Source organism: Amphimedon queenslandica, unplaced genomic scaffold (assembly GCF_000090795.2).
Source record: "Amphimedon queenslandica unplaced genomic scaffold, v1.1 AMPQUscaffold_13511, whole genome shotgun sequence".
Taxonomy (NCBI): domain Eukaryota; kingdom Metazoa; phylum Porifera; class Demospongiae; order Haplosclerida; family Niphatidae; genus Amphimedon; species Amphimedon queenslandica.
The window spans coordinates 641,589-657,330 of record NW_003546253.1 but is presented as its reverse complement, the minus strand read 5'-3'; the positions used below and the strand labels follow the sequence as shown (position 1 = coordinate 657,330).

At 35.4% G+C, this 15,742-nt stretch overlaps 2 protein-coding genes across 2 annotated transcripts in view; one reads left to right on the top strand and one right to left on the bottom strand.

Annotated features, from left to right (window-relative positions):
• Positions 1–774: 774 nt before the first annotated feature.
• LOC100633965 (disco-interacting protein 2 homolog C-like) lies at positions 775–13,490 on the bottom strand. The gene is made up of 38 exons (XM_020005850.1): positions 13,298–13,490; positions 12,802–12,870; positions 12,651–12,752; positions 11,837–12,042; positions 11,720–11,777; positions 11,516–11,662; positions 11,251–11,330; positions 10,989–11,112; positions 10,582–10,667; positions 9,905–10,015; positions 9,531–9,657; positions 8,982–9,085; positions 8,565–8,667; positions 8,365–8,429; positions 7,994–8,087; positions 7,616–7,741; positions 7,264–7,378; positions 7,077–7,210; positions 6,343–6,479; positions 5,709–5,914; positions 5,481–5,565; positions 5,202–5,300; positions 5,019–5,110; positions 4,904–4,941; positions 4,628–4,821; positions 4,371–4,536; positions 4,074–4,213; positions 3,779–3,940; positions 3,418–3,548; positions 3,223–3,314; positions 3,064–3,140; positions 2,829–2,999; positions 2,575–2,636; positions 2,450–2,507; positions 2,288–2,362; positions 1,540–1,726; positions 1,369–1,489; positions 775–1,254 (listed from the first exon to the last, which is right to left on the bottom strand). Exons 1-38 carry the CDS (start codon positions 13,374–13,376, stop codon positions 1,002–1,004), a joined length of 4,476 nt encoding a protein of 1,491 aa, XP_019861409.1. The 5' UTR covers positions 13,377–13,490; the 3' UTR covers positions 775–1,001.
• An 84-nt stretch (positions 13,491–13,574) lies between these two features.
• Positions 13,575–15,742, top strand: part of LOC100633839 (multidrug resistance-associated protein 4-like) — a 5,361-nt gene continuing 3,193 nt past the window's right edge. Inside the window, exons 1-12 of the mRNA XM_020004805.1 lie at positions 13,575–13,747; positions 13,794–13,904; positions 13,952–14,069; positions 14,124–14,345; positions 14,395–14,484; positions 14,530–14,693; positions 14,742–14,867; positions 14,916–15,168; positions 15,218–15,287; positions 15,336–15,472; positions 15,523–15,567; positions 15,613–15,736. Of these exons, the coding sequence (XP_019860364.1) occupies positions 13,626–13,747; positions 13,794–13,904; positions 13,952–14,069; positions 14,124–14,345; positions 14,395–14,484; positions 14,530–14,693; positions 14,742–14,867; positions 14,916–15,168; positions 15,218–15,287; positions 15,336–15,472; positions 15,523–15,567; positions 15,613–15,736 (1,582 nt within the window). The 5' untranslated portion in view covers positions 13,575–13,625. The remainder of the gene's footprint in view (positions 13,748–13,793; positions 13,905–13,951; positions 14,070–14,123; positions 14,346–14,394; positions 14,485–14,529; positions 14,694–14,741; positions 14,868–14,915; positions 15,169–15,217; positions 15,288–15,335; positions 15,473–15,522; positions 15,568–15,612; positions 15,737–15,742) is intronic.

Genomic DNA, 15,742 nt, shown 5'->3' with positions numbered 1-15,742 from the left:
AATTAGATTTCTGGGAAATTTGCCAAGAGACTATTTTTCCTGGAAATTTGCAGATAAGCTTTATTTTTCCTGATAAATTTGCCAGGAAACTTTATTTTCCTGATAAATTTGCCGGGAAACTTTATTTTCCCCCGGGAAATTTGCCTGCAAACTATATTTTCCCGGTAAATTTCCCGGGAAAATTTATTTTTCCCGGTAAATTTTCCGGGATTTTCACCGTAAATTTTCCGGGAAACTTTATTTTCACCGTAAATTTGCCGGAAAACTTTGTTTTCCCCGTAAATTTGCCGAGAAACTTTATTTTCCTCGGTAAATTTACCGGGAAACTTTATTTTCCCCGTAAATCTGCCGGGAAACTTAATTTTCCCCGTATATTTGCCGGGAAACTTTATTTTCCCCGTATATTTGCCGGGAAACTTTATTTTCCCCGTATATTTGCCGGAAAACTTTATTTTCCCCGTATATTTGCCGGAAATTTTTATTTTTCCCCGGTAAATTTGCTGGGAATTTTTATTTTCCCCGGTAAATTTGCCGAAAATTTTTATTTTTCCCCGGTAAATTTGCTGGGAATTTTTATTTTCCCCGGTAAATTTGCCAGGAAACTTTGTTTTCCTGGTAAATTTGCCGGAAATTTTTATTTTTCCCCGGTAAATTTGCCAGGAATTTTTATTTATCCCGGTAAATTTGCTGGGAAACTATTTTTTCCCAGGAAATTTTTTCCTTTGAAGTGATGCTTGAATGTGTGTTCCACCAAATGTCATTCTGCAATCATAATTCACAGTGGAAAGAATTAATATTAAGAAAAAATAATGTAAAACACAGTCAATTTAACTAATTTAATAATGACGACAGTGCAGTACAAAGTATTAATAATAATATAATTTCAAACAGACACACCGACAAGGGACAGGAACAAAACAAAGGAATAGACTAGAATGAAACTGATGCAAATAGTAATCACCATCATTAATAATAATAATAATAATAATAATAATAATCTATTACAAATTATAAGCTACATAAATAGGGTCCATCTCATCAGCTAAGAAAGTATCACGTAAGTGTATTCTCTGTTTCTCTCCTCTTGAGTTAATTGGTATAGTTCCAGGATCAGCTACAACAACAATACCAGCCACCACTTGGTGTTCCTCCAATAGTGAGGTAGTTATGACTGGAACTAGGTCAAGGGCTTCATTCTCATCTCCATTCAGTTCAGCAACTACCACAAGGAGTTTGTTTGATGTGAATACAACACTGCAATGAATGAAAGAGAGTACAACAATGCATATTTAATTATTAGTAGAACAGCTTAAAAAGACAATTATTAGAGCAGTATTAAGTCTATGAGTAAATGATAGATTGACAAACCCATTGATGATGTTCTTGTGACAACGAATGACCGTAGCTTCAAGATCAACAGGATGATAGCGATATCCTCTGACAGTCAATGACTCATCAACACTCCCAATAACAAACAAGTTATTAACAGCTATTAAAAAAGAAGAGAGAGAATAGAAAGGGAGAGGATGTATCCTTTACCATCATGTGCTTCATCTCTCGAAGCTGAAGGCATCATGAATCCAAGATATCCAGTCCTTGCATACGTAGCGGTCATGTCAATTCCACCAACAAGTGTTGCTTTAAAGTGCTCTTGAGTCAGGGAATCGTTCACAGAATCTTTAAGTCCATAATAGCCAATGCCATTGTGAATACACGAGACCCAAATCTGAAAAAATTGAAGTAAATAAAATGCTTGTAACTCAAAAAATATTCGTTGGAAACAGCTCAAACTTTCAACATAGCATGAGAACATCAATATGCATCAGAAAATGTAATAAAAATTGGGAGTGATTTTGGGGCCATTTTTTGGAAAAAACCATGGGCTATAGCCTTGGGTATTTTCAAAAAACAGCCCGTTTCTAAAAATGACCATAACTTGAAAATTTTTTTATCGGAATCGATTCAAACTTTCTACACAGCATAAGTACATCAATATGCATCAGAAAATGTAATAAAAATTTGGAGTGATTTTGGAGCCATTTTTTGGGAAAAACCATGGGCTATAAAACGGCCCGTTTCTTAAAATGACCATAACTCGAAAAATTTTTATCGGAATCGATTCAAACTTTCTACACAGCATAAGTACACCAATATGTATCAGAAAATGTAATAAAAATTAGGGGTGATTTCGAAGCCATTTTTTGGAAAAACCATGGGCTATAAATGCAGTAATAATAATACATACAATAAAATACAAGTTGTACATGTTATATTAGACAAAACTCACTTCTCCAATCTCAGTATGGGCACAAGGAGTCTTTGTCTCTGGGTTGACAATGACAATTTGACATCCATTGACAATCTGTATAACATGTAAATGAGCATAAGTACCTCAAAATGATCATTAAAATGTAGAAATACATGTATACACTAATCTCTGTGTACTGACCTTAGCAGACTCTGTGAGACACATACTGTATGGTGCACCTTTTTCCAGCACAACCATTCTACATATATTAAATAAGAACACAATGAAACAGAGCAACATAAACACAGTAAACAATAAGCCATTACCTGTCTAATCTCAGTGCCCTGGAGTCCACGTACACACTGGAACTCTCAGGCTGCCTTGGACCCTAAAATACAATAAAAAAGATAATAATGATACAATAATAATAATAATAATAATAATAATAATAATAATAATAATAATAATCAGTTTTTTGTAAGTGAGCTAGGCTATAGGCTATACACCACAAGGTATTACTCCGGTAATTCATTATTAGTACTAATAATTATAATGATCATTATTTATAATTGCTATGAACCTGGAAGCAGATCATTGGATTAACGCGGCAGCCAAAAGCAGCAGAGACGGCTCTTGAAGGGAGTCCCACAATACCAAAGAGAGTTGAGAATGAAGTGATCAGTTGAGTCCTTGGCCTCTCCTCACTAACAATGACACAGGACCTGAGAGATGATAAATTGATATTCTTGCTCTAGAGAAAGAGAGAGAGAGGAAAAAATGAATATTAAAAATGATGATAATTGATATAAACTGACTTGAAGTGACTCGATAGAGTTGCCCAGTTCCCTCATACACAAATCAACAACAGAATAAGAGCAATATGTGTCACGTACTAGGGAAAGAGAGAAAGAAAGAATAAGATTAATAGAATAATATGCACATGCATTGATACATGATGTAAGTTTATGACTCACTTTTCCCTGAGCTAAGTACAGTTAGCCATAGCATTGGGTTAACTTCAAGATCATAAGGATTGATCAGGACTGTAGTATGACCAGCATAAACACTAATACATGCATACATAGAAAATTGATCAGAAAAGGGAGAAAGAGAGAGAGAGAGAGAAAAAAATTTGATTTAAATAAAAGAAATACTACTGGATTACATACCCAGAGAAACACCACAGAACTAATCCCAGTCCGGAATAAGGATCAAGACAGAGTGCAATGTCTCTTGATGGATATAATTCAGAGCAATATCTGTGAGCCCTACACATACTCAATACTGCAGCATGAGTTATCTAAAAAAATAAAATATACAGACGATTATTTATTATAGCTGTTTAATGCACAATCACACAATTATACTCATATTGTTACACCTGAAAGTACATCATTACTTCCCGCCTTTTAAAATTAAAATACATATACATGTACATGTGCGTATGCCCTTTCTCTTACAGACTCAGGGAATTATAGTATACTAGACTATAGTGCTTATATTGTCTGTATAAATGTGTACAGAATATACCTTCACTCCAGATAGGACACCAGTAGTGGACACAGCAAAGTCAAGGTATGCTATAAGCTCTGGGGTCGGTGGCTTGTAAAACTTGTCGAGTTTCTTCTTTGGGAGCTCGTCGGTTTCAAGAATATTAGGCAAAGACTTCACATCAATAACTTGACTGGCTTCCTGTAAACACAATAATAGTCTGTAAGTGACATATCAACTATAAGATGCATTCAAAATATCTTGTAGTTTTACATTGCTAACAATACTAGTATTTCATACAGACACTATGTATAGAAATTAGTCATTGCCTTACTTTTGATTTTAGTATCTTGGCCAGGTTATGTGCAGTGAGTATGGCCCTTGCGTTACTTAGTTCAACAGTTAGCTTCATAGCAGGCAGTGAGCCAGAGAGATTAGAGGGGGCAGGAGGCTTTACAACAACTGGTACAACACCTACAGCAAACAAAGAGAATGTAGACATTAGATCAAAATTGCAATCTATCATAGTGTTATTTCAAAGAGAAAAATCACAAAGTAAGAATATGATAAATTCATTTATTCTCAGTATGATTTTCAACCTCTAACTGAAGGTATTATTAGTTGTACTAACCGACATAGAGGCAGCCATATATAGCAGCAATGAGCTCAAGACTTGGAGAATAGACTAGCGCAGCATGATCCCCTGAATTGAGTTTAGCCTTTTCAATCAAACAGGCACCGATACGCTCGGCCTTCTTGTGCAACTGTAGCGTTGTGATAGATTTAACTGTATGGCCCTAAAAAAGATAGAAAAAGTATGAATAAAAATAATAAAGACACGAACATGTACGTATAAAAAATAATAATTACAATTACAGTATTTCTTACTCTAGAGTCCACTTGTGTATAAAGTATATCGTCAGCCCTGTTGACTGCTCTCCATTGAAGTGCATCGGATAAGAAGTCAAAAGAAGGTCCATCAGTTTCATCAGACCCACCGCCAGACAACGGAGCAGCAACTGCTTGATTTGTACGCCCTGTCACTAAATCTCCAATGATCTGTGCAGCCCCACTAATATTTGCTGTATAGAAAAAAATCACGTAAATATTACATAGAGAATGATACATTTGTCTATAGATTAGGTATTATGTATCAACTCTTACGTGGTGGTGACTTTGGGACTGGGAGATTGTTGATGCATCTTAATAAGGAAAGGAAAAGAATTATTATTATTATTATGAAATACAGTACAAACTATTCTCTCTTTCCCATTCTTACTGGTAAGGGCACATCAGTAAATTCACAGGATGCAGACTTCCCTCCATAAACTTTGCTCTAGTGTCCTGAACATGAACAGTTCCATCAGGATACTACATCATAAAAAACAAAATATTACGTCATAAAAGTACAACATATTTCTCTACACAATATTACAATAGAATAAAGACTGATTCTTCTTACCTTAGGCAGTTTTCCGTGTCCCACTAGTACAATACCGTACAAATAAATACCATGAATGCTCTCAGCAGCAGGGACAACACTATTCATCCACGTAAAGGCCTAGAAAAGTTAAATACGTTAAAATAAACATTATTAAATCATTCAATTTAATAGATTCAAATTGAGTGCAATGAGCAATTGCTTTGTATTATTGTGATTTCCCTTGCAAGTGTGTGACTCAATCATTCACATACAACCCTATAGCTTTCTTTTATCAAGTGTATAGTACAGTTAACCTACCACTTCATCGGTACAGTTAGGTTTCTGTTCAGCCACAACAACTACTCTTTCTTCCTTTAACACAGTCACTGAGAATATAGCAATCCTACACAAAAATACCCATTAATGAAGTGCAATAATAGCATCACAATAATACAAATATACCACTAATATTACATGCACATCAAATGCTAAAAGTAAAATCAAGAGTAGATGCTCTTGGTAAAATGTGATAATAATTAGTTATACCTTCCTTTGTATATAAACCCGTGTGGCTCAACGGCCATTACTGTAGCAATAAGGTCCTCAGTGTTGTGCCTCCTGTTTCCAATCTGTATGAGCCCGTTCATGTTACCACAGACGAACAAGAGGCCACCTTCACCAACAAAACCAAGCAAGCCACTGCGTACATAGCCACCTTGTATGATCCTGTCATTCTCATCAATTGGATCAACCTACACATACATAATACAATAGAATAAGAGAAATGAAGAAGGAGAGAAAGAGAAGAGAGAATAATAGGAGGGAAAGATAGAGGAAATGTATAGGAGACAGCTACAAAATAAGAGGCTCATATCTATGTATATGGAGTCATGCTGTCTTCAGAAACACAATAATTCTGAACCAAATAAAATTAAAACAGAAATACTTTATCATTGTTCAACTAATCCAACAAATACATATGACCATAACTCAAGGACAAAACATTGATACAACATAACAATCCTTTAGTAACACCATTGAGAATATTGCTATGGCATTTGGGAAACTTTGGTATCATTACAAATCATAGTTTATTCACTTTATTGCATGAATATATACACTTATACTTTAATGCTAAAGCATAAAATTATGCATATTTGTGTTTCTAATCTATTATTACCTTGAATGTGTTTGTTGATTTCCCTTGAAGGCCCCAATAAGTTGAGCCAGCTGCTGTTGTCTGTACGCAAATCTCACCAACCTCATCAGTTTTACATAAATAAGGTAAGCCATTTATTTTGATAACGGCAACACGAGCTATAGATAATAACAGAACAACAATAAAATAATGATAATGACAATAATAATAATAATAATGATGATTATTATAATAATAATATCAACGAGTGTACATGCTTTAATTTATTCATATATCTATTTTTAATGTTTTCTGTTTTTCCCAAAAGTAATTATAATATCAGAAATGATTATTAGGTTTCAGACTACATGAGGATGAGGTTAAGAGTACAGACACAACAAATGCCACACACACACACACACACACACACACACACACACACACACACACACACACACACACACACACACACACCCTTACCCTTACGATTGTACACGACTCAATGGTGATACTTACTGAATAGCACTACCAAGTACCAGCACAAAGAATGTACATACGGTTAAATTGCTTAAACTAACATACCCCATCAATGATAACTCATCTATCACTCAATAAACAAACCATAGGCACTATTATACTATTATACATAATACATTTAAGGAGGGAAATACATCATGTACATGTACCCCATTTAATATCATATGTACATGTACATATATATGTATTGTATACTGCACATGTACAGTATATGCACAAGTATAAATGTATAGACAGACCTCCAGGCATCACTAGACCAACATCTTGTAACGTGAGTGAGGTTATACTGCCTGGCTCTTCCACACGGACTACACCATAGCTTAATCCTGATATAGACATCACACCACGTCCACTGGGAGTATTGGGAGAGGGCCTATGGGGGAAAGGGAGAGGGTGAGAGGAGGGAGGGAGAGAGATGTGAATTACCTTCTCAGTGATAGAGTGAGTGTTTCTGGTGAGCCAGCACAAGGGCAGAGTGCTTCCCTGTTCAAACCTTTGACAGTAAAAGCTTCAAAAAACATGTCACTGGAAGCAAGTGACCCTAACAACAAGAAAGAGAGAGGAGAGAAAAAGAGCACATTAAATATATTATATATGAAATACAGTACATGTACATGCATGTATGTACATGTATATTTCATAATGGTATATGATTTCATCAGAAACATTTTCGTAAATGACAAAATGATTAACAGAATTGGTGAAAATGTCTCCTTTAGCAGCAATCCACACACAAGAGATGTACATGTACATGTACTAGGTGTGAGGAATAACTTACATGGATTAACGCCATCATCAAGCAAAATCATCCTAACATTGTCCAGTTTGAGATCTCTCATTTCTTTATGCTGTGAGAGCGATATGCAAGCACTTATAGAATGGGATGAGCTGATAACAGACGTAGCTACATAAAAGGAAATACATGTACATAATGTCACATGATGATATACTGATAGCAACAAAATGATAGTAATTTTCCAATTAAACTTGCATTATAGACAATTAAGCAGAAATGTGCTGGCACAAGCTACAAAATGAGGCACAGTATTAAGTAGACAAACCTACTTCATATACAAATAATAATACCCATAAAAGAGCGTGTATCTCTGTTTGTCTCTCATGCAAGCTTATAATGGAAGAATGACTGTCTATATACCTTTCTGCTTTGTGATCATGTGTAGCCAGACAGTGGGGAGTGTTGCCATCACTGTAGGAGGAACAAAGACGACATGGAGACCATTGTAAGCAGCCTGGGGATGAGAGGAGAGAAGAGAGAAAGAATGTATTAAGAAAAAGGAAAATAATGGAAATAAAAAGATGGGGGAAAGAAAAGAAGTATAAGTATATGCATGCATAATAGTTAAAATGACAACAAAACAGTTAAAGAGGCTATCAACATCTACTCTTGGCATCAATAATATCAAAATTGGTTACATAAAGAACATCCGTGCATGTATGTACATGTACATGTACATGTACATAAGGGCATGCAGAGCTAAGTGTCCAATGTGATGCATATAAACTCACAGCCATAATTCCATGCCAGAGTCCAATGGACCTCTTTGGGTCTTCAGTACACACAACCACTTCACCTACATGTAATATAGGTAATAATGCATAACCAAATTAGAGTAAACAAGAGAGAGATATTTACATGAGAAGGAAGCTAAACATGCCTGCCATGCCCAAAACAAACAGGCTATACCTATAATGTCGTGTAAACAAACCTTCTTTGTATTGACAGGCAGTTGTGAGTGATCTACAATGAGTCAGCAATGCACCACGAGTGACTGTCACACCAAGAGCTGAGCCATCCTTAGCAGTAGTAAACTATAAAGGAAAGGAGGTAGTAGGAAAACAGCTAATACATGTACATGTACATGTACATGCACATGCATATAAGTATAGGGTATGTACTAAAAGCATCTCTAAGATAATTTGGCACAAACTATAGTTGTGGCTTTTTGCTTCCTTGGTAATAAAATAAAGATTGTTATATAAAATTACTGAAGATTTCACACTAATACAACATGAATGATGTTCACAAGTTATAAGAAAAGCCCAAAACGAATGCTAGTAAGTTTAATATTAATTTTTCATAACATAATACCAAGTTAATTTAATATACACTGTAGTATTGGTACCTCAATGTAAGCGGTGGTGTCAGGGGAGGGGCGGGGAGGCGGAGTGAAATCACGCGACGGCTTAGGAAGATGATCAATGGAAAACCAAGTCAATCTGGGCCAGCCTAATATACAGGAAGAGTAATTATCATAATAAAATTAAAGCTGTAATTATTGCAATAAAACATTATAGGAACTGTTTAAAATTATAAGACTTAGAAAACAGTATTTATATATATATATATAAAGTATAATATTATTGTTATTATTCATACAATAGCACATGCATGTCATAATGTGAATGAAATGACAAGGGGTACATGTACCTAACAAAGCACTAAACAACTTGTCCTCTAACAAAACGAGGACTAAGAGGAGCTGTATACACTTATGTACCAGCTCTGATGTAATATTGTTTATACTTACTACATTTTATTAGTTTAAATGTACATGTATACATCAACACAGAAACTATAGATGTTATCATTACAGTCTGCTGTGTGTGATAGCAGCTAAAATTGTATTAATATTCAAAATTAATTATTAAAATGCTAATCTGGATAATGTTACCTTTAAAGTGAATAATGAAGTCCTTTCCTTCCTCTTTAGGCAGTGACTTGACAGTAGTGTCACTAGTTATGGCAACAGTTACTCCTAAACTGTTTAATAAGAATCCTATCTGTTGTCCACCAGGATCCTATGATAACAAAGAGAGAAGGAGTTAAGAAATAAAGGAAAGTTGGAGGACAAAGTTAAAGTAGAGGCAGTACATGAGAGAGGGAGGGAGGGAGGGAAAGGTTGAAATGTAAACAATTGTTTAAAATGTTAACAAACACAATCAATTATTTGTCAGTCAACAAATCAATAAACATCAATGGGTGAAATTAACAGACGAATTTATTAGCAATCAAAATATTAAAGAGAAAGAGAGGGAGTGATCTTACATCTCTTGATAAAGGAGGATGAATTGCAACTGGTATGATAGCAGCATACAGACAACCCCAGAAAGCACTGGCAAAAGTAGCAGCTTCATCATTTCTGAACACAAGAGCAACCTAAATCATAACATAGAGTAACATATTACCGGTGTGTTTAAATAATAAAATCTGATTCTAAATTTCTAATAATATCATATGACTAGTGTTTGATGTCATGTGACACATACATGTACATGCATTTAAGGTAATAGAACTAACTGGATGTGACTAAACCAACAGCATGAATCTGCAGATTATATTCATAACATCATACAACACACACACAAATACAAAGATACACACACACATGCTGCATAGAACAAAAGCAACAGGTGGACTGATACAACTATTACTACTAAACTTTAAAAATGATATATTGTAAGACATAAATGTATATATACATGTATATTTAAACTGGAACTGTACTATATATGATAGCCTTGAGTATATAATACATACACATAATTATTCTACAGTAATATTATACATATACATGTACATGTACATGTACATATACATTGTAGATGAATGCATGCACTGTAATTATGAAGAATTGAAGATAAATAAAAAATGATGTACACATTATATCTACAATACAACTTAAATGCTAGGAATGTACCTGTGTATGTACAGTACACACTTACTCTGTCACCAGGTTGGATTTGTTTACCACCTCCTAACTTGTTGAGCAAGAAATGAGCCACTTTCTGTGACCTGAGAGCCAGTTTACCTAATAATAATAACAATAATAATAATGATAATAATAATAATGATAATAATAATAATAATAATAAAATAATAATAATAATAAGAGGAGGAGGAGAGTGAGTGGGAATGACACACATGACAGATGTAAAGTAAAATTATAAGGGAGAAAAGAAATAAGAGTAGATACTGTAGTAACACTTTTGGTAGTAAATATAGAACTATATGTAAACAAGATAGGGGACAATTAATATGTACATAAATGATGCATACATGCAAATACATATACATGTAGTTACAATATACCAGTACATGATTGTGTGCATAAATTAAAATGTTATCGTACTATAAGTGCAAGCAACTGATGCCTTTCCGTGACTATCAACGACAGATATAGCAGGATGCTTCCCAAGTGTGGAGCTATGGTGCTGTATGGCCGCTTCAAGATTACGGTGCCAATCTTGACGACTCTAAGAAATATTAATAATATAATTTACCAAATGGAGCAAGAATTATAATAATGGAATAATGGTAATGAGTAATAGAAATGAAGCAAAATGTGTGTGATAGCTAGAGAGAAGAGTTTATTTTTGTGATGTCTGCATTACCTCCAGTGGTACGCCAGACACAGGCTGCATTGTTGGGCCAACAGGTCTGGGGGCTGAAGGATCTTCAGCAGGTCTAGCCTCTACAAACAAAAAATAATAATAATAATAATAATAATAATAATAATAATAATAATAATTTTTAAAGTCATAATCAAGAACACTAGCACAAAGGTACATGTATTTCATGACAATCAAATGCTATTGTTGGATTTATTATTCCATTCTCAGATGTACATGTACATGTACTCAACACTGGATCACTAACCTGCTATATCTTCGTCTCTGAAATATTCCTCAATAGGTCTCCGGTTCTTCTTGGGTCTCTTTAATGTGTTCAGGAGCTGTTGAATCTTGTGTGACACGCCTCCTTTGGCAGCCCCAGGGCCTCCTCCTCCACCAGTCATACCTTCAACTATTAATAAAAGTCATGTGACTATCACACGATACAGTGTAATCTATATGTACACACCATTTTGAGGTCTTGCTGGAGCTCTACGCGGCTTGGGAGCAGTAGGAGGAGCAACACCCTACAATAAACAAGAGAGAGAAGACATGAAATATTAAACATGAGAGCCTTTAAGCATACGTGAGTAAGAGATCCTGATCCTCCTCCTCCTCCAAAGCTGCTTCCTCTACTCTCTTGCGAGAGAGCCTCAGAGCTAGGGGAAGGAGACACTGAGAGGAGTGGTACCAGACCACCGGTGTTACGACGGAATGACATCGGCTGTAACTCAGGCCCATGCTCATGCCTGTTCCTTTCCAAAGCAGCCTGTACCATGGCTGACCTGGCATCTAATGGAGAGAGAGAGAGAGAGAGAGAGAGAGAGAGAGTGAGTGAGTGAGAGAGAGAGAGTGAGATTCACTACTGTCCCGGTCACCATGATGTACTATGATTTGATTATGGTAGGAGATGTGTGCATATGTAATTGAGTGGCAATTGGCAAGACAACAGCAGCTGCTTGATACCAATAATAAAAAATAACATTAAGATAGTAAACAAGTCCGATCGATATAAAATTAAATTACCATATTCACACACATGCTAATGAATGAAGTTTGAATTCACTTTTCTATGAATACAAAAAATGTTGACCTTTTATAATGAAGATGTATTCCATACTGAATACTCTACCGTATTTGGGTGCAATAATTATGATTGCAAAAAACAATAAACATTGCTATCAGTAAATAACATAAGTAAAACAAAATTATAAATTCTCTTTCATATAAACGTATATGCACGTAACTTGATAAACCAAGTATATACATACATACATGTACATACTCAGTTTACTAACCTACAAGTAGCTTTTCTCTCTACTTTCCCTCTCTCTCTCTCTCTCATCATAATCTTCACATTATCATTCCTGTACAATAATAATTATAGACTACAAACTTACGCGATTCTACATGATGTTGATGTGAATCGTGTTCAACGTAAGCAGGAGGTTGAGGAGAAGACGAACGACCCGACGAATTACTACCCAGAGACCCAGTACCATCTACATGTACACAACAAATAGGACTATGACATATAATGGATACTGATACCTGATATGGTCAGGTAAGGCGCAAGGAGTTTAGCTTTCTTCTTCTCGAAGCCCTGCTGAGTAATGTCGCCTGTGAAGAGAATGTGAAGCAAGTTATGCATGTACATGGAGATGCAAATGAATCAAAATGAAGCACCAATTATTATAATTAGCAAGATTAAAGTGTCGAAAGTACATGTATATAATTAATATGATTATAGGGTAGTTTACAGTTTGATTGAGGATAAGATACAGAGTATGGATAGGCTAGACAATGGCCAGACAGAAAACCATACAACTTTAAAAGAGTCATTCGTCACATCAGTAAGACACAAGGGCATATAAACATAACACAATCTGTTGACATAAAGCTACATTAATGGTATTGTATAATATTATGAACAAATAAAGCTTCATTGTATAGGGGAGCACATTAAAGACTAACAAGACCTAATTCTCAAAAGAATATCCAATTACATTAAAAGGGACACTGAGGGCAATCATAAAGGGCTACCCACCTTCGTTTAGTTCTTCCTCTAGCGCTCTTATCTTTTCTAGCACGTCAGGGGGCACCCCGTGAAGTTCAACGCTAGCCATGTCTTAGGGATCTAGAGCTAGCGCGACAGAAATAAAAGAACGAGACAGATAGGAAAGAGAGAGAAGAAGATAGGGTGCACACACACAGGTCTAATAAAATATCCGGAGAAAATTAATCCGTACACAAACCGTTAACCTCAAAGGCGTGGTCAAATGACATACTCCACCCACTTTGTGATTAGATTTTTTATAAAAATTGCAAAGTGTAAATAAGCCAAATTTACACTCAGCTGAGCTGAAGTCATCGAAATGACGAGCTCACAGGCGAATGGTGGAACTTCAAAATGGACCCCTCAGCTAGCTGCTCATGATGGCAAGAAAGACTACCGTCGAAAAGTGAAGTATAATCCATTGTGTAGGGCATTCTTCTGGTTAGTGTAATACATATATTATCTATAATTAGACCTTATGTAATAGCTGGGTGGACCCACTCTTCTGGCTGGGCTGTGGACGTAGTCTTGAATTTAGTGATTTATATGCTCACCCACCTGAAGCTGATTCCAAATATCTTCTAGAGAAATTTAACAAGTAAAATACCAGCTATGTTAGCGATAATAAAGAATCCTTCTTATTAGATATTGGTCAGTGGAGCTGCAGAGAAGGAGAGAGGGCCGTTCTCCAAGATTGCTTCTGGTATGGGTGAAAATTTTCTGGTGGAGAGTCCTATTCCAAGGGCTACTTGTATTTTTACAGGTTAGCTGTTATTATCATTTTAGTAAAAATTATAAATAACTTCATATTATATAGATCTGTTGCATGGCAGGAGTAGCTGAAATATTAGGTTACATAACTGATTATTTTGTTATTGAGTCCCCTACAGCAGCGGATACAAGAAATGCTTACCTTTATGCAGTGGGACTTGGTCTAGTGTCATTGTGTATTATGCTCTGCCATGCAATGTGCTTCCATATAGCAACACTACTTGGAATGTATACTAGGATAATAATGACTGCAGCTTCTTACAATAAAGTATCTAAAGTTATTTGATAGTGTTATTTTTTATTATTTTTTATTGCAGATACTTTCTCTTAGTCAGACTGCAATAGGTCAGTTGACAGTTGGGCATATTGTTAATTTAGCCTCAAATGATGTTCACAAATTTGATCAAGTGAGTCATCTCAATGCTATTTCTTAGCATTAACACTTGATGTAGGCATTTCTAATGTATCATTACCTGTGGATTGGCCCCTTACATGTGATATTGACCACATACTTGATGTTTCTTGAAGTTCAGTGGAGTGCATTCATAGCTACTGCACTTCTTGTGCTTCAGATACCATTGCAGTCAGTACTTGCTAAAGTTTTTACCAAAATAAAGTGAGGATTGACTTTCAATGGAGGCAATGCACTGTGCTCCAATCATAGATTGAAAGCTGCCAGATTAACTGATAAAAGAGTAAAGGTCATGAATGAGGTTATCAGTGGAATCAGAGTCATTAAGATGTATGCATGGGAATATGCTTTCAGTGATGTAGTGGCAGCTATTAGAAAGTAATGCTAATTTATATCATACTGTCATCCCTTATGTGTTCTGCACAGATCCGAGATTTATAAGCTTCTACAGTTTTTTGCCTTCTTTTCAGTGAGCAGTCTGTATGAGGCCATTTCAAGGACTACCATTATGTTTTTGGTCTTCTCTGTCTATGTTAACATATCTGAGGAGGAACTAACTCCTAGAAAGGTCTTTGTCTCACTGTCTTTGATCCAATTTGTTCGCTTGACATCAATTCGTTTCCTTATCATATGCATACAACTTCTGTCAAATGGAAGAGTTGCATGGATAAGGATAAAAGTAAGGAAGTATAGCTCCCTGTCTTATATATAAGGGATTGTCTATGCAGAATTTGCTTCTTATGGATGATTACTGGACCAATAACATACAAGAATATCAAAACATAAATAATTCAGAAGGTAATGAATGTTATTTTTATGGCCATTTTGTTAACTGTACATATATAGATCCTACTGTTATCTGTCTACAGCCAATGCCTAGTGATAGTGGTGCTAATGAAGTAATAGTAGAGGATTTAACTGCTTCTTGGTCAATGGATGAAAATAAATTGTCACTAAGCAACATATCTTTTACTGTCAATAAAGTAATTAAGTGATAATGATTTAGTGATATTTTTAATAATTATTATTTTAGGAGAAACCATTGCTAGCTGTTGTGGGTAAAGTTGGTTGTGGCAAGGTTAGTACTTAATGCATTATGATTTGTTTTAATCAGCACACACAGTCTACTCTTCTTCAGTGTCTATTAAAAGAGCTACCTGCTTTGAGTGGTACGGCAATGGTTAAAGGATCAATTGGGTATGCTAGTCAAGAAGCATGGGTGTTCTCAGCTACACTGAGGGACAATATACTGT